The sequence below is a fragment of the Halyomorpha halys genome, unplaced genomic scaffold (genome assembly GCF_000696795.3).
Source record: "Halyomorpha halys isolate HHAL.00 unplaced genomic scaffold, Hhal_1.1 Scaffold94.1, whole genome shotgun sequence".
In the NCBI taxonomy this organism is placed as follows: domain Eukaryota; kingdom Metazoa; phylum Arthropoda; class Insecta; order Hemiptera; family Pentatomidae; genus Halyomorpha; species Halyomorpha halys.
Window position 1 is genome coordinate 1,849,725 of NW_027114465.1, and position 19,484 is coordinate 1,869,208.

Genomic DNA, 19,484 nt, shown 5'->3' on the forward strand with positions numbered 1-19,484 from the left:
TGGTGTTATGGTCTCTCCTAGTGAGCGAACGTTGTATAGGAAAGATAAGAAATGATTCCTTGGAAGTTCAAAGCGGTGGATTCACGCCGATTTCCATTCCCAGGGTTGGAAATTGATTTTGGCTTTGAAAATGGCAACCTTCTCACCAACTCGAAAACTACATCCATTTTTAAAATATCTATGTACTTATCTAAATCAATAATGAATTCTGAAAGAGAAAAAAGATCACTTTCTATTTTGGGTTTTCAAGAAGCAATAGTTAGATAGCGCTGTTTGATATGTAACTTATTTATTGCTTCTCGAATTTCTTCGTTGTTCTGTACACTTTTTCTTTGGAGTATTGTATGATGAAACACAGGAACTTTGTACGGTAAATCTCAAGCCCAATTCTTGATCACTTTCACAAACTGTAATAATAATTAAAACATTACATTTTATTTTGAATTAATTTTTTTAAAGTGTTCAATCATCTTTTACTATTTTATTTTTATATTGAGGTAATAGTTCTATATTGAGCTAATATTCACTGTCTTATAATTCATATTAATACATTGAAACCAAACATTAAAAAAGTGTTATTTGGAAATAGATGTGGAGTAATCATGTTTAGTCATTCATTTTAAGCCTTTCGAGCAAAAAAAAATCCTAGTCTGTACCTCATACAATCTCATCATCAATATTAATATTAAAGAACCCCGAACCCCTGCTTGGTCAATCGGATTGACAGTAAACTAAAATTGAACGTTTGGATTGTATTAAATTATGAAATTTGAATGAAGGTTTAATGAGAATGCACCCTCCTTCCCACTTTTCCCAGTAACCATTCACTTTAAATTTTGAATAATTGAAATTCAGAATTTTCGTACTAACCCATTGGTCTACTAACATTAAAATCTGAACGTTCATTTTTGCTTTTACGGTAACTCTCATTGATCGCGGATAGGTCCCATAAAAAAAATAAAATGAAGAATGAAGGCTTATAATTGTGACCTAATTAAGTGAATGTACAGGGAGAAATGATGAAGAAGCAGTGGATAGTAATTTAAAATAGCACAAATAGATATTTATAGAGACAAGGTAATTAAATTTATAAATTTCTGATAAAAATTGCAGAACTAAAGTTGAATTTATAGGTATTTATTTATAGTACTATTGTTTTTTTTTTTCGTTTTTTATTTTGATCACCTACTACCTATTTAGGTTTTCTTCCATTTAGCCCATCATTATTATGTTCCTTTTTATAATGAAAATCTAATTCGATAGCCGACAAAAGTCAAAAGAACATACAAGCATGTGGATACCGACATTTTTTGCTTCATTTCTTTACCAAGCATTTGAATTAGTCTTTGATTTGCGTCAAGTGGCAAACGTGTAGAAACAGCAGATTTGCAACAGAAAGGAATATGAAATCATAATGAAAATTAATAATAAACAAAAATGCATCCAAATAAATACAAAGCAGAAAAATTGTTGATAATACTTGTGGCAGCAGCAGGCACAGAACCTAACCTCTGGGTACACGTCCGGCACTAGCAGTGCTTGATGCTATTTTACGTGGAGGTCATTCCAAGGATGACGCATCCTGTTGGATTTGTCCTCCGCCGGTGTGCTATCGTCAGCCGATCCATACATACTGTTTTCGGTCCTGACATTAGTTCGATACAAAAGTTCTTTTCACCCGTGGGATCACTCTGTAGGGTCCAGAGGTTGAGTGTGGAGGAGTCAATAATAGCAGGCTGGCCAATTCAGGCATAATAAGAGGAATAAACGCTATATGGTTTGGATCAGGTATATGCAGACAAAATACATTACATCTCAAATCAAAATAAGTTTTTTTGTTTCTTTTCTGACATACAGGGGAGGAGGAGTTATCAACGGGCTACCACCCTATTCTAACACCATGGTGAGGGGTCAAACGAACTGTCATGGACCGCCAAAGAAATGAAAGTCGGCCTTCCACCATGGACAGGAACCGTTGCCGCTGCAGTTCCCGGTTGTAAAGACCTACGCCTCAACCCAGAGCTACAGACGGTCCTATCAACAAGAGGTAATGCATAAGGTAAAAACATACTAAAAATAATTTAGAGATTTCAAGATTTGTATTTAGAATCAACCAGTTATATCCCAACAATATTTTTATTTTTTTGGTTAAATAGAAGACCCATATTTAATTTCATTAAATCATATCATAATGTCTATACATTTACGTTCTATATATAAACCATTCATTAAGAATTTATCAAAGAATTTAACGAATTTTAAAGATCATTTTCGTGTTGTACTTATGAAGGGCACAAAAGTTCTGATAAATTGTAAAAGTTTCATATACTAAAAACGCTACCGAAATAGTTGGTCACACATAAACGATTTTGTTTATAAGGGCCACAGAATTTTCGTTGAATATAGTTTTGGGGGTTTTAACTACACATTAGTGCTAAACTAGTATAAAGTAGATATCCGACACAAATATTTACAAGTGGGAGAATGCAGTCAAGCACCACCATACACATCCGTATGGACTGAGAATTTTCGTCTTGCCGTTTTCAAGTTTGAAAAGTTCACAACACTTATGTTTTATTGAAAAATCGATGTTTTAGAATCATTGACATCAATGACGAAAAACCTATTCAAAGTGGATGTCCATGACGTGCACCATTTTTTATAACGATCTGTAATTATTACTTTCTCCGAAATTAAATCCAGTGCGATACCAGATAATTAAATTATTTTGAACTTAAAAGAAACCTGAGTTGGGAAATATTATACAAAAACTGGAATTTCAATAAATAATTACAGCGTTACGTAATTGCTATTATTTGTGGCTCAAATAGAAATTATAATTGAGGACCACAATTACGATTAAAGTCATCACAAATACTTGTAATTATAAATTATTTCAATTTCTATTTTCAGTTATTTGATTTATAATTTTTAAATTAAAATTACTTTTTGCACAACACTGAAAGATAGTTAGCAAAATTAGCAAAGAGTTCATTTGTTGAATTAATAAATTTGAAAAATTGAATTAAAATCTGTACCACTACAACCATACAGGGGCAGAAGTTCAGTACATTGTAAGGAAGTACTTACTGTTACTAGACCAATGGTTGAGCGAGGAGGTGATTTCGTCAGAATCATGCTCAACCACCAGATTTTTACCCAAATAATGGTAGCCAATTTAAGAGGCTGGGTGGACCCCAGGAGGGCTCCAGAACCCCCAGGACTTTACTAGGACTCACGACTACAGTGTAACAGAAAATAATTTTCTGCCCAGCTCGAACTCGAGTCCTTGTAGTTAATAGCCTCGCGCCTTATCACGGTGCTACCACCCTTCCCCGTATACAAAATATGATTTTTTTTTTACGGATATTGTTTTAAAAATACGACCTAAGGAACTGTCAGAAAGTCGGTGACTAAGTGGATTATGTGCGAGAAGTCAACTTGATTAACTCGTCACCAGGACACAATATCGGGCTTCCAGATGTATCATATCTGGTACAGAACCCACAGGGTTTACTCATGGCTACAGTGTAACAGAAAACAATTTCCTTCCCAGCCGGGTCCTTGGAGTTAGTACCATCGTGCCCTACCACGGTGCCACCGCGCTTCCAAATGATGCAGTCTGAAGTAATATTCAGTAGTCAGTAGTCACTAGTCATCAGGTTCAGTGTACCTCAGATACTGGAACAAAGACCAATGGTTACTGTCTCTCAGTTATTCATGACTTCAACAACTTTGAAGGTTTTTTTCAAGAAACCTAAACCCCCACACATCATAGACACCGTCTGTATGTTTTTTCATTCGTCCATATTATTTTTAAGATCCCTTTCCTGGTCATTTCTGACATAAGAGAGAGGGGTTTATCTAGAGGTGACCATCCTATTCTAACCATAGTAGGGGTCTAGTTCTTCATAAATGACTTTCAAAGGTCCACCCCAAGGCCGGATTTGAACCAGTGCCGCCCGCAGTTCTCAGGTTGCAAAGACCTGTGCCTCAACCACCTGAACTACAGACGACCTTCTTTCGTCCATATTGTGTACATTATTTGAATATATAAAATAAATTGAAGCTTTGTCGATTACCGAGCAGTTATCTACTATACTGAATTCGTGGCTTGTCCCTCTAAACATTGAAAGTACTAGGCCTTCGAATCTACTCAAGAAAGTTTTTTTTTTTAATAATTTATTTATTGATATTTACAACTGTATACACATTTATACAACAAGTAAATTTGCTGTAGGTGACATAGTAACATGATAAAAACATGTGGAGAATCTACCCACTGATAGAACTCCAATAACATTTCTAGAGAAGAAGATCTCGAGGCCATCTTCTTTTCAGACGCCTAGGAGGATTATTAGGTAATGAAGGAGAAGCCAGGTTAGAAACAAGTGGATTTGGGTGGTTGAGAAGTTTATTATGGCAGGAACGGTATCTGGTTCTGGCCAAATCGGCAACACATGGAATATTGAGGTCCTGATGGATGACTTAATTTGTGACAAGTAAGGAGCATTAAGGATTTTACGAAGGATTTTGGACTGTAAGGATTGGATTGTGGAGGAATTTGATGGTTTAGTGGAGCCCCAAAGCTAAGGATCATTGTTCACTGACAATAGACATGTGTCATCGGCATACGTGGTGAGGATTGTGTTAGGATGGGTTGGAATGTCAGCTGTGAAAACTGTATAAAGAATAGGACCAAGGATACTACCCTGAGGTACACCAGCAGACTGACGGAATAGGGATGAATAAGCGCCGTTGTAATTTACTTGAAATAATCTGTCGGAGAGATAAGAACGGATAATGAGGAAGTATGTAGGGGGTAGGAATTTACGGATCTACTCAAGAAAGTTAAGAGACTAACTCTATATACAAAACAAAATCCGAAGGTCATAGCATTAACATTTATCCGCTGATCTGATCTGCAGTAAGATCCTCTGATTGAAACCGCGGACTCAATCTGTGTTGTGAATGAATGATCTGTGCCTGTGAAAAATCGTTCGTGTATGGCCAGCTATTGAAGTGCAACTTAATACAGTGAAGGACCCCTATAATATAAACTTACTTATTACAAAAATTAGTAACTTTAATGATAATTATTTACAGTCGGATGAGTCATACTCTGGAGGTGGTTTGGGAGGTCTCCTTGGCTCGCCCGTGTCCCAGATCCTCCTGCTGCATTCACAACCATGTACATGTGAAACACAATGCGTTTCCTCCATGTCAAGACAACTATGTCGTTAAACTTTGATTATTATTCATAACGATTAAGGAAATATAGGTATATTTACACATACACAAACAAACTTATATTTATATATTTATTAGTAATAAAGAACACTGTTTTTATCATAATCGATAAATCTAAATTGAAACAGAAGTGCCAGTCTGTTGACAAAATGCAATAACCTATACATCTAAATCAAATTTATTGTACATACATGCTAATTTGTTTATAACTACAGTAAATCAGACGGAGTAGATCCTTAAATACTATTTCAACTTTTAATTGACGTCACGATATTTAATTTTAATAAATTGTTAACACTAGCTTTTCTTTAATCACCCAAATGGTTATTAAATTTTTAAGCTGAAAAATCCGCTAGGAGCTTTTATGCATTTAACATGACTTAGGCTGCTCACAATCCTATGCTTATAACATTTAACATGGTAAAACATTTTACATTTAACGCAACATCATGAATACCCCTTTTATAATACATTAAGCTATCTTTAATTTTATTGCTGGTAGACATCCGATAGTCTCTGAGATATCGTTTTTCAATAAAATATTTTCCTCGAACAATTAGAAATCTTTATTTTGGAAAAAAATCATGAAATCTACTAACCATACAAAGATAAACTTCACGAACTACTTATAACTGATTAAACTAACTTTAATTCGAGTGGTAACAGACATCTGTACGTCTCATGGTTCTTCATAAATTCAACAACTTTTGTTGATTTTTTAGAATGTATTTCATCAAATGCTGCTTTTTAAAAATAAAAACCGTATCTCGGGAAATGTCGAACGTAAACAACTCTACTAGGGCTCAAACTTTAGCAAATTTACATTACTTTAAATGATGTTTGATTAGGTTTTCGAGTGTTGGTAGTTTCAAAGTAATGCAGCTGCGATTAATTTAATTATAAATTAATTTTTTTACCATTCTAAAACATCTGTCTTTATGTATTTCTCTTGGCCCTATTTTTTATTATTAAGTATCAGGCAATTTGATATATTTAAGGATGTAAATGGACTTTGAAAAATTGATAGTTTTCGACAAAATTGCACATTTTGTTATTATGATTTAGTAACATAAATAGTTTTGAAATAACAGCCCTTAGTGTGCCTCAAATTCAAATCAAAACAATTCAGTCTGGCATTTAATGGCATTTTGAAGTATGAGATCACACTAAAAACGAATATGATATGTTTTTTTCTCCAAAAAAAATTTGTTCACCTAGTTTACCCCGAGCCACATAATGTACCTATAATTTTTCGTAAATACACTAGAGCTTACTAGACTCAGTAATACTTTATTCTTATTCTTCGAAAAGAGATGAATCGATTGGTGTACAATAACTGTGAAAAAAACGCTTAATTTTGTTCATAACTTTTTTTCTACTCGAGAGTTCCGGGGTTTCGTTATCTTTAAACCTTCTCAAGACGAAAGGGAACATTTTGAAAAAAAAATAGCACGTAAATCGGTGCAATAATTCAAAAGTTCATTGTGGTCGAAGATTCGACCGCTTCCTCTGATATATATAGATTATACGAAGTTTTCATTAAAATAATAAAAACATTGGGTGAAAACCTGACTTTTTTTATCTAATACTAAAACCGGATTCTGGATGGTGTGATCAGTGTTTTCGATATCTCAAACAACAACGATCCAGACCAGCAACAGAAATGACTTTGTTCTGATTTTGTTTTGAAGAACTGTTTATGGCAAACATTAATGATAAATAACCGTTTAGACCATTTTGGGCCGGGCCAGAGAGAATAGGCCAACCTAAAAGGCCTGATTGTAAAATACAACGTCAGTCATTCAAATGCAAAGTAGATAGGAGGCTATGCTGGCCCGCTAAATGTGCAGCTTCTAACAAGATATCACAATGAATAAATATCCTGATATAAATTTACATGTAATGACTATGCAATAAATTCACAGCAGGAGCACCCGAAATTATCGGAAGAAAATAAGATATTAAAATTTTGGAATTTCTTAAAAATTATAGTTTGATTTATACCATTTATTTGGCCTGGGTAGAGTGGTTAAGCTGAAAAAGTAGGTGAGCACTAGTGAACTCTTTATAGAATTCGAATTCGGTTTACTTATATAAAATATTGTCTCAATTTAGATGGAGCATTTAACAAAACGCAGTAAGGCCAAATTCGCTATATGGCAATCGGATATTTATTTATTTTTTTATTTATCACCATACCCTGCCTATTAGACATTACGGGTGTTCGCAGCAGTGGGTACAAGGGCAATCAGATAAAAAAAAATAAAGATTTGTTACCAACGGGTAGAGTGCACTTCGCTGAGAAAAGATTAAGTGGTTTCTTTTTATTTTATTTTGACCCCCTACTTCATCATTTCTGACATACGGAGTGGTTATGAGCAGATAACCAATCTATTCAGAGCAAGTAATCATTATTCCGTGGGGCCGCTGCATAATAAAAGTCAATCCGGACCAGATTCTAGCCGGCGCTGCTGCAGGCTCGAGGTTGCTAAAGGAACACTTTAATTCTCTCGGTTACAAACGGCCTCTATTAAATGTGCTTTATTATCCCACCGTCCATTCTCGCCGTTAGGTTTAATAGTAAGGAGTGCACTTTGGTGCAGTTAATTTTGGTTCCTACTATTCCTGAAAACATACCTACGGGAATAGTATAAATATTATTTATGTTTTAACTTAAAAAAAAAAAATATTAAAGTCTCGACATTTTCAAACTCCATGACACAAAAAAAATCATATTTACATTTTAACTAATATTCTACTCGTTTTCATTTATTTTTATTAAAAAATAGTTTATCTATATAAAAATGCTAACTGGCATTTTTATGCATTAATATATATTTTTAAAAACAATGAATTCAAAAACATTATGTAGGTTCTTCAAGATTCTCCCAGATTCTGTTTAAGGTTAGATAAATTTAATAAGCCGAAATTCAAATAAAATAATGCTGCTGTAGTATCTTTAATTATATAGAAAATTTCATGAATCGTTTTATTTGTATTGTTATTATTTCAGGATGACAGGTTTCATAAATTCACCGTATAAGTAAGATAGTTTGAAAAAATTGCATCTTATTTGCCGATTTATATTTTAAGCTCTTTTTAAACTAAGGATAACAATATTTGTGTACATTTTTTTGTTTTTCGTTTTTCGTTCATTATATAGGACAGATAATTGTTACTTAGGGCCGGTTGCACAATTGCAGTTTATACTACGATTTTTTAAATCACTGCTAAAATCAATAATTATCCGTTGCACCAAAAAAATTAACCAAATATGGCAGTAAACATTATCGGCCAATGATAGCCGGTTAAACTGGGATTTAGAGAAAATCTCCGTTTAAGTAGCTAACCATACAAGGAACGTTCCTTAGTTCGAGTTGGATCGGTTATCTAGCGTTATTGTATTAATCCTTTCCAAATTTAATGATATGGATTTGATCGAGATTGACGATTTGACAGACGACAAAGACTTCAAAGAATAAGTTCAAAAACCGTTTTTTACACTTAAGTGAATTAAGTGAATTTTAAATTTTATTAGACCCATATGTCCTGACATTAGGAATTGCGTAGTTTTTAAGCTATCACAGTTTCAGATAACCTGGTTGACAAAACTGTTGACCAAAAACAATTCGTTAAGTTTCCGTAGTTTTACTAAACTCTTCGACAAATTTAAATTACACAAATAGTTTTAATAGAGATTAGTGCAACCGGTCAATAGCAAATGTTTTGATACTTAGTGAATAATGGGTCAATATTAGATGTAATAAAGTTGTTATAACCAAATTCGTCATAATCGTTTCATTGTTTAATTTGTGCAAATGCAGTTATTTACGTCCTATAAAAGGTTAAAGTTCTGTCCATCCATACAAAGTGATTTTTTTTTGTCAAAGTCTACTTTATTTTTACCTGAAGGTTTTTTGGACGAATTTCAGTTTTCTCAGTGTAAACAATTTATCACAGTGTGACTTTCATACTACTCCAAACTATATAGTTCGACTCAAGACAGATAGAAGACTTCCAAGTTCAAAGGTGATCAACTGCTGGTCCAAACTGTCATTGATGTCAGAAAAGATACTACCAAAACTATGTTTTAACATACTAAGGATGCTAGATGCAGAAAACCCTGATGTAGAATACAACTGAGTCTCACAAATTAATATGATAGCCCACCAATATGGATGTAGAAATGAATTCAATGCTTCATACGAAAACGGAATATTGAGACATAAAGGCTAAATTCTTGAAAAGATCCTGAAACACAACTTCTCAAATGACATCAATATAACATTGAACTCAAACATTAACACCATATACCGATCCCTGCAGTTTCAACCTCAAACCTGAAGCATATCTAACATATAATCTAAATTAAAAAAAAATAAAATAAAGTGCATCAGCCAACTAAGAGTAAGAAACCCGAAGCACATCAAACTACACCACGGAAACAAAACTATCACTTTCAAGTTAAAAAACTCTGTCCATTCTGCACAAGCTATTTAAATATTAATAATAATAATACTCTATATTTATATTGTAATAATATGTAATAAGTTTTATTTTGTAAGTGGCATATAATTAGTAGTATGTAAATAGTTTTCGAAGCCAATTAATATCTGTACTTATATTACGCTTTCGTTTATTTAAAATAATTCTCATTATGTTAAGTTGAATATAATGGAGTAATGAATATTATGTTAATAGTTGCGTATTATCCAGTTTGTTTTAATTTTTTTTTATGGAGCACTAGACTCAGGTTTTGTTTTATAATTTTAACTTTTGTAAAGAATTTGTACAAGACTTTGTCTTTCACAAATAAAATCTAATCTATAATACTACTCTGACTGTTTATAAATAATTCCGGATAATTTTTTTTTGTTTAAATCTTAGCATTCTTCCCAGTTCTCAACTAATATTTGGATACCTACTCATAGATATCAATCCATACCTTAGTGTAGATTACTATGTGAAGACTACATTATGAATAGTTATATCTATTGTAGTAAAAGTACAACAAAACAATCCAACAATGTGGATCACAATTTTCTATATTAATTATTAACTTTGGACTGTGTATCATTGCCAAATCTAGCCTATGATAATATAAATCAAGTGGTGTTTTGGCAATATTTAATAGCTAAGTCAAAATACCCCTTTTAAAAATAAATTAAATCTAATTATTCTAACATTAATACAAGATGGAGAGAAGAATAAAGTTTTTGAAGGAAATCAATTGATATACTTACGGGTCTTTTTTCGGATTCCGTTGCCTTGTTTTTCTGTACTGCATACAGTAGAGGCAGAGAATGAGCAATATTACGATAGTAAGAATCGTTGTAAATATTCCTAACCACCATATCACCTTCATTATGGTGTCTGGAGATATATCCCAATCTGTTGGGTTGTAATTGGTCGAATTGCTTCTCCCCTCAGATTGAAGATTGAATTTCTGAAAAAAAAAAAAAAAAAATTAACAGTTTATACTATTCGAAATTTAGGAATCAAATAGAAAAAATTGTTAAATTTTAACTCAACTAGAAGAAATTATAAATTTCACAAAAACAAAAATGATAAAAAAAAAATTTACTATCTGCTAGCCTATATGTTGAAAACTTAAGTATATTTTGTAGTATTAAACAAAAAAATAAACATAACCTTTTACAAGTACAAGAGCCGGGAAGAAAAAAAGACAGTTATCTCACCCCAATTTTTGATTACATCAATAAAAACTATGGATAATTACTAGTCAAAATTGATGAGTCTGCCAAGTATAGGTAGGAGGATTAAAAAATGGCGGCTGTTTCAAAACCTTAAAAAAACATTAATTTTTCATTCGGAGCTCTATATCTTAAAAACTACCGATAACATTAGAAAATCTAAGAGAACATTATTTAAAGAAGGGTAAATTTGCTGAAATATCAGCCCTAAAAGAGCTATTTACGTTCAATAGTTCTCGAGATATAGCTTTTTAAAAAGCAAAATTTCTTAAAAATCTATTAAAAGATTAGTAGTTAGTTAATTTATTTTTAAAAAATCTATTATCTCAGGAACTAGGTGACGTACAGATGTCTATTAGCACTCAAATTAAAGCTAGTTTAATGGACTATAAAGAAGTTTATCATCTTTACCTTCGTAGGAATAGTAGTTTTCATGATATTTGCTAAAATAAATTGATTTATAGTTGTTCGGACAATAAATTTGATTTTTGAAAAACTTTATTTCGGAAACTGTTGGACGTACTGATGTCTGCCAGCTCTCAAATTAAAGCTTCTTAAATTTACTACAAAATAGTTTTATGTTTATCTTTGTAGGAGTAGTAGTTTTTATGATATTTGACAAAATAAACTCAGAAAATGTTAATTTCTAGTTCGTATAAAATGTTGGATTTTTGAAAAATATATCACTAGATCCATAAGACGCACATCCATGTCTGCCAACACTCAAAATAAAGGAAATTTAACTTACTATAAAGTAGTTTATGATACTTATAGGGTAGGGGTAGTAGTATTTATGACATTCACATATGAATATAAATTTGGCAAATGAAAATTTGTCCGAACAACTATAAACCATTTTATTTTAGCGAATTGCATGTAAACTATTACTCCTACGAAGATAAACGTCATAAACTACTTTATAGCTCATTAAACTAGCTTTAATTCGAGTGCTAATAGACTCTGTTAGACTCTGTACGTCAAATGGTTTTGAGATATGAATTTTTCAAAATAAATTCACTAACTACTGATCTTTTAGTACGTCCCATACAGTATTTTTCTGAAATGCTGCTTTTTAAAAATGCTATATCTAGAAAACTATTTAACGTAAATTTTATATTTTAATATTAAACTATTAGGGCTCATATTTTAGCAAATTTACTCTTCTTTAAATGACGTTCTCTTAGGTTTTCTTGTGTTGTTCCTACGTTTTATGATATAGAGCTCTGAATGAAAAATTAGTGGTTTTTATCGCTTTGAAACAGCCGCCATTTTTTATTCCCCCTAACTATAGTTGGCAGACTCATTAATTTTAACTATTAATTATACATAGTTTTCATTAAAGTAATCAAAAATTGGGGTGAGATAACTGCCTTTTTTCTTCTCTTGGGCTCTTGTACTATTTAGTGTGAACAGTTTCACAGAGTCATTTTTCAGTGCCAAAGTGGATTTTTACTGCATTTACTGTCACAACAGTAATCGTACTAAAATAATAGGTATTGCGTGTTTGTTGACTGTATACGTAATTTTAGGGAAACAATTGCCACTAAACTGCTATATGATTCGTCTTGACAGTGGACTGTCGTAAAAATTGAGTCATTGGACTGTTCCAGTCTTGACAACATTTATTACTACGGTAGCACTAAATCCTGGGGTCGTCACGTTAGGTCTGTGGTGATATTTGGCAGTGAATGTTATGGCTGTGAAGCTACTATCACTTTAACAGAAAAAGGTAAATGCCTTGGCAGTTGTCTGTTGCATTAAATCAGGAGTGAATTCTGTACTTGAACTACTTTCGTATAACCATAGGTAGTACCTGAAAAGACAGGAAACTGCACGTAGATTATTGCACGACTATTACAGCACTTACTAGAAAGACGGTCTAAACTTCCCATTCATTGAAAAATACTGATCTACATGACAATAATAAGGCCCATCTGGACATATGGAGTTGAGCTTTGGGGCTCCACTAAACCTTCGAATTCCTCTCATATCCAATCCTTACAATCCAAAATCCTTCGCAAAATCCTCAATGATCCTTACTTTGTTACAAATGCAACCTTCCATAAAGACCTTATGTAACCGATCTAGCCCGAACCCATTCCTTCCATTATAAACTCCCAAACCCACTAGTTTCTAACCTGGATTACCTCTATAGGAAGTTTGGTGAGTCAATTCTTAAAAAAAATTTGTTTAGAGGTTAATGACTTCCAATTTATTCTTTAAAATATTTATTCCAATTATCACCACATGGTACAACGTTTCGGGACTACAGTCCCATATTCATGCACCTTAAGCCTCATAATTTCTTCAAAGAAATCATGTCACAATTTGTGCATCTTCACTACTCCTTGTACACTAGGAGTAGTGAAGATGCACAAATTGGTGGTGATAATTTTAATAAAGAAATTTCATTAAATTGGAAGTCATAAACCTCAAAAGAAAAATTTTTAAGAATAGTTTCTAACCTTGCTCCCCCTTCCATTCCTGGCCATCCCTCGAGGAGCCGGAAAATAAGATGACTTCGTGACCTTATATTGTAAAATTTGTTTTTAGAGGGGTACCATTGGATAGTTTCTCTACATGCTGTATTATTATCTTACGTGGTATTATGATCTTACCTCAAATTTACATGTTGTATTTTATATACAGTTGTAAATGTGAATAAATAAATAAGAAAGTGTCTACAGATTTAAATAGGATAAACCAGTCATCTATTTGCCTATAGTTTATGTTGTGTTTATTACAGTAGGTTCGTGAAATGCCAGTGTTCGTTCCTAACATACTTATTATTTATATTTGTTTCCAGAGGTTGGAGGAAGGAGTATAATGGCTGCCAAGAGAATTGAAGCCATAAAGGCCAATCACCGAATGCCTATCGTAAATTTAGATTACATTGGCGGACAGTAACCTCAACATAAACTTGAGCTCTAAGGGCTTGTCCAACCCCATACTTTTTGGATTTAATTTTGCTTTGAATGAGAGTAAGGTACGCCACCTTCTCTACCTCGAACTATACTGAACTCAGAATCAAGAAAACAATTAATAAAGGACTAAATAACTCTGAATCTAATCTTGTTTTTTCTATAGTTTTGTAATAGTCATGGTCAGTGTTAGATTAATACTATAGACCCATGATTCCGCATGCGACTCCCAACTCAACCAATGGTCACAGATGAGCGAACCTCGGTCAGACGCGGGGGGAAGAGTAGCCTCTCAACGACATCGCTAAGCTCCCTTTGGATGCTGCTAAGGGTGGTCAGCGTCCGCTTGCTGGTCCTCATGTAGTTGTCCAAGCTGGTCTTGATGTTCTCGATGATGGCAGAGCTGTAGCTCTCCCTCCTCGTTCCGTTCAGTTTGTTGGCAAGTTCTGCGCATGCGTTGTACCAGTTCACTGTTGCTCTGCAGTTCTTGTCGTTCATTCTGATCCATTTATCGGCACAATTGGTGAGCGTCGGTCTCTCTGGACGTACCCTTAAACAATTTCCAATCGATCAATATAATACCGCGAAAAATTAACTGTATAAATGAATATAAAATCTATTATTACTGTTTTAAAAAATATTGTTGTGGCCACTATATAAAAACAATAGAGTAATTTAATTTATATATACATTTTTTTGTAAACGTACCTATATGTTTACGAATAATTAATATTATATAATTGTATATATTTACGTGTTACGTGCAAACAATATATAATATATATTGTTTATTCTGGAATTTTTGTACTGAATGCAATATGTGAATTAAGTCCGTATCCACTACAGGTATTACGTCTTATGTAAGGAACTTAGACTAAGTCCACAGTACTCCTAGTAAGTCGGCCATCAACACGACATCCAGTACACTCTTTTTTTTATGGTTGCTGCATTACTGTAAAGCCCACAGTGGGACAGACTGGCAGTACATAAACCATGTTAATATTCTCATATTAATGATAAGAGGTCACTGGGAGACCTGCGTCCAACTACGAATAGATCCTGAGGTCGTTACCGCATACATTTTGTTTTTACTGTTTATATTTGTATTGGATTCGACCCTACGCCACCGCAGTTCCTAGGTTGTAAAGACTCAGCCACCTGAGCTACGGATGGCCCACCACGCCTGCCTGTCAATCTTGGGGTACTGTTGTAATGTTGGCTGCATTCAGATCTTTCGCATATTTGTTGATTCTGTCTATCCATTTGGTTTTTGCTCGTTGGTCACTTGCCTACTATACTGAGATATATTATTAAGTAGAGGCGTCCTGATGGATTGCTTTGCTCCAAATTTTCGACTCATCATTGCCTTCACATCATGAGAAATTGACTGACCAGACTCAGCAAGCAGTTCTCCTCCTCCATGTGTAAGCGTTCTGGTCCCAGATCACTCCTGTGATTGTACGGAGGACTTTCTGTTCAAAGCTCTCCATTCTGCTTTCTAGGGTACACGTTAGATCCCAGATTTATCCTTTAAATATAATAATATTTATTGGTATATTTTTTTTAATCAATACTGGCAGGCAGTTTCGGCGAGTCGTTTTGAATTCGCTGCCGCCACAGATATAATAGATTATAATAGCTGTGATCACAAAGAAAATACTACTTATACTATCTAATTTCATGGTATAGTAAACTTCTGAGGGTTGGGGACTAATGGGTAGGGCAACAGGAGAACTAGAGAGGGAGGAGGGTGCGGGTGTCTCACCCACTCTTTGCGAATGAATCAGGCCAGAGTGCCCCACTCACTGTCTGAGGATTTCCAGTCCTCTCTATACCTGCCAACGCTTACTGTACCTCCGCGTGGTGCCCCCGATGGGACTTGCGAACGACAGAGGCCGGAGTCCGTCATGCCTGTTAGTAAGACAGTCATGGTGGGCCCTTTAAACACCCAAGCTAGGCGTAGCGAGCTCGAGATGAGGCTGAATCGCAAAAATATACTGTCTCTTATCGACCCACTTGGGGCACCTGGCGCATCCCATTGTATCTAACATTCGCTGCAGGCAGAGGGGGTAGTATCTGCAGGGCCTTGAAGAACCCCCATACTCGTGGGAACAAAATGAATGCCGACAACTTGTTTTATATTTTTCCCTTTTCAGATGAGAAGGACTCGTCCTCGGACCTAGCAGCGCCAGCAGTGTAACTGCCAGTGGATGTTTTAAACTCACTCACAACGATAGTGGAAGAGATGGGCGATAAGGAACTTTAGCAGGGGGAAGGGAGAAGTTGAAACACTGCCCCCAGACCACAGTCTAGAAGGAGAAATGGCAGAGGATCGGGCGCAATGAGGAGAAGGCAAATTCCCAGAAACTATTTAGGGACTGCTTCAAACATCGGTAGACCTTATGAATAGGTGGTGCCAGGAATATGGTCTGAGCATCAATGCTCAAAAGATCAGTCGTTGTGTCTTAAATAACAGACGGATCATCGCAATCAGGTCGCCGTATCTTAACGGTGAACGATTGGGATTCTGCAGTGACGTCAAGCATCTTGGCGTTACTCTCAATAGTAAACTAAAGTGGCAACTTAATGTTGAAAAAACCAGTATGAAGGTACTGGAGGTGTCTCTGGGGATGTAAAGGAGCCGTAAACCAAAAGTTATATATTGGTTGTACATGGGAGCGATAAGACCCATTATCCAATACGCTGCTATCGTATGGTGGCACAGGGCTATGACCAGGAAATCCCCAGCTTGGCTTGGAAAACTTCAGGGACTGGCGTGCCTCATGATAACGGGTGCCATAAGCCTACTCCTTCTGCAGCGATGGAGGTTCTTCTGAACATTAAACCTCTGCATATAGAGATTGAGGCTCAAGCCCTTAGTTCTGCATATAGGCTTACGAAATTAGGAACTACCATTCTCTAACCTATGAGGGACATGGTAGACTGTTCAGGAGGATCAATGAAGACGGGATCCTGGCTATGCATTCTGATCATCAGGTGAAGAAATACAAGGACACTTACTATAGTGTAAGGGTTGAAGGGTCTACCCCACACAAGCCGTGCAATTAGATAAACTGCTATACAAACGGATCCTTAATGGAACAAGGATCTGAAGAAGGAATATGGAGGCTGGATATGCCTACTCAAGGCACATCCATCTCGTTAGGAAAACACCCCACAGTATTCCACTAACGAGTACCACAGTAGGAACAGTCTTCTTTGGAGAAAAAGAAACTTCTGAGGGTTAGGACAGACGTATCGTTCCTAACACATTTTATTTTGACGTCAATCAAATTTTAACAACGTAAAACTCGTTCATGTATGTCTGTAATTGGTATAACTCATACCCTTACACAGTCGATATTATTGCCAATAACATTGAAGTGATTAAAATACTGATAATATAATTGACTGATGGAGGAATTAATGGAGTGTAGTCCGATACTTGTAATGGTATTCTTCGGTATTTTCAACGGTATCTTCACGACAGTAAATATTAACCGTGGTTTAATTTTAGTTAAATATTAGATCGGTGGTTTTCATAACATAGAGATCAGCGATTCATTAATTCGAATATATTCCCATTTACAACGCAAGTCATTGACAACACAATGGTTTTAGGAATGAACTATTTTTTCGAAAATAATAAAATAAATCTTTTGCTGTAATTGAAATATCAAAGCAAATTAACTGCTTAGTTACTTCATTTCTAATAATTTAGAAACAGAAGTATAATAAATGCTTACGTATGATTCTGCATCTCTTTCTAAAAATTAAGGATGAGGGAAAATAATAAATGCCGACAAAACACTTAGTTCACATCCAAATCATACTTGTTTAAACAGTGCTGCTGAAACGAGGTCTTGAATAAACTACACAAATAATAAAAATAAAACAAGGTTAAAAATGAATAAATAATCAGAAATACAATGATTAATTATCGATATAGTTTTTATTGTTGCCTACTCATGTGTTTACAATATTACATCGAAGTTTTATAGTTCATTAATTGCGCATAATTATGATCATAAAACGTCTATAATTATCAGTCAGTACAGCTAACTATCTATTTTTCTCTTAGCCCCAGTTTTATTCTCTCAAATTACATTTAAAAAAATAAATAAAATGCAAGATTTAAACTGGTTACAATAATTGCCTATATTTCAAAGGCAATGATTTGTCGATTAAGAATAAATTTACGGCATCGTTTTATAGGCGTATTCCACAGATTGTGTTTTCGTAAAAGTAATTAAAACACATTACACTTGTCGAGGTTGTTATAAGAGTGATGTTTGGTCTTTAGGCAGCCTGCTGCATTAAACTTCACAATGGCTGATAAGGCATGTTCATGACGAGGCAACGGAAAGAGTGAGGAAGTTTCGAAGATTAGTCCAAGAGCCTAAATTTATGAGTCTGCCAATTATTGTTAGAGGAAATAAATTAGCAGTTGTTTCAAAACTTAAAAAAAACAATAATTTTTATTCGTAGCTCTATACCCTTAAAGCAATCTGCAGCTCTAGAAAAGCTAATAAAACATCATAAAGTAAAGTCAATTTTCTAAAATATGAGCTCCAATTAAAATGAAGCCTGTTTACGTTCAGTAGTTCCCGAGATTTATTTCATAAAAAAATCAGTAGTTGGTGAATTTATTTTGGTAAATTTATTTCTCAGGAACCATTAGGCGTATAGATTAGTCTAGAATAGAGTAGTCATATCTTTCGTCATATCTTTTTGACTAATTCCTGTATGTATACGCGACGTATTTGCAATAGAAATATAGCCGTTAAACTGCTGGCAAGGAGGTACCCCACTCCTGCACGCTTCCGCTTCATTGTTGCCTTCTGTTCAATCGTTCGCTTTGAACAGGTAGGTTGTCCTGGCTTTTTCTTTGCTCATTTATTATCATTTTAATATCATTATTATTTTTTTTATTTATAATTATTCTTTCAAGACGTTTATATAATCTCTATTTTTGTTTTCCTTCCCCATATTGTTTTTGTTTTAAGTACATCTGTATATTTACGTATTAAAAAAAAAAAAATACTCTTGCCATTGTTACTTATTTTTATTTTTATCATTGTTCATTCAAGTTTATTTTATACTGATACTATTTTATGTCTTCCTTCCTTTTATTTATATGTAATTTCTTATCACTTTATTTTTACATAATATTTATCCTAGCTTAAATTACCTTATTGTAGTAATATTCTCAGTTTTCTTTTTTGAATCTTTTTAGCCCTGATGAAGCCCTGCAAAGTGGGGCGAAACGTGGAAAAATAAATAGTTGTAAACTATTTTTGTTTCTCTTTTGACCGCAACCCTGACCATCTTCTTATATATCAATTTTTACGGTCAACTATATATACATATACACAATTAAAATAATTGTTTAAGCTTGAGATGGTGAGGGTGCTACCATTCATTATCTCAACCGGTAGTCTGATCCCAGAGTCAACACTGGAGAGCATTAAGGACTGGATCTGTCGTTAAATATTCTAGAACTTATTCAGAAAGCTGTATTGCTCTGGACTGCAAGCAAAGTCAGAATATTTATTAATATTACCCTTGACCTAGGTTAAAGATGAAACCGAGAATAAGG

General features: G+C 34.3%; 1 protein-coding gene across 2 annotated transcripts; it reads right to left on the reverse strand.

Moving 5' to 3' along the window:
• Positions 1–214: 214 nt before the first annotated feature.
• LOC106677308 (uncharacterized) lies at positions 215–17,810 on the reverse strand. 2 transcript variants are annotated; one of them, XM_014415137.2, is made up of 5 exons: positions 17,632–17,810; positions 14,147–14,435; positions 10,494–10,696; positions 5,122–5,232; positions 215–407 (listed from the first exon to the last, which is right to left on the reverse strand). In XM_014415137.2, exons 1-5 carry the CDS (start codon positions 17,643–17,645, stop codon positions 401–403), a joined length of 624 nt encoding a protein of 207 aa, XP_014270623.1. In that variant the 5' UTR covers positions 17,646–17,810; the 3' UTR covers positions 215–400. The 2 variants fall into 2 exon arrangements, with proteins under 2 accessions (XP_014270623.1, XP_014270622.1); XM_014415136.2 differs by having other exon boundaries at positions 5,105–5,232.
• Positions 17,811–19,484: the final 1,674 nt, after the last annotated feature.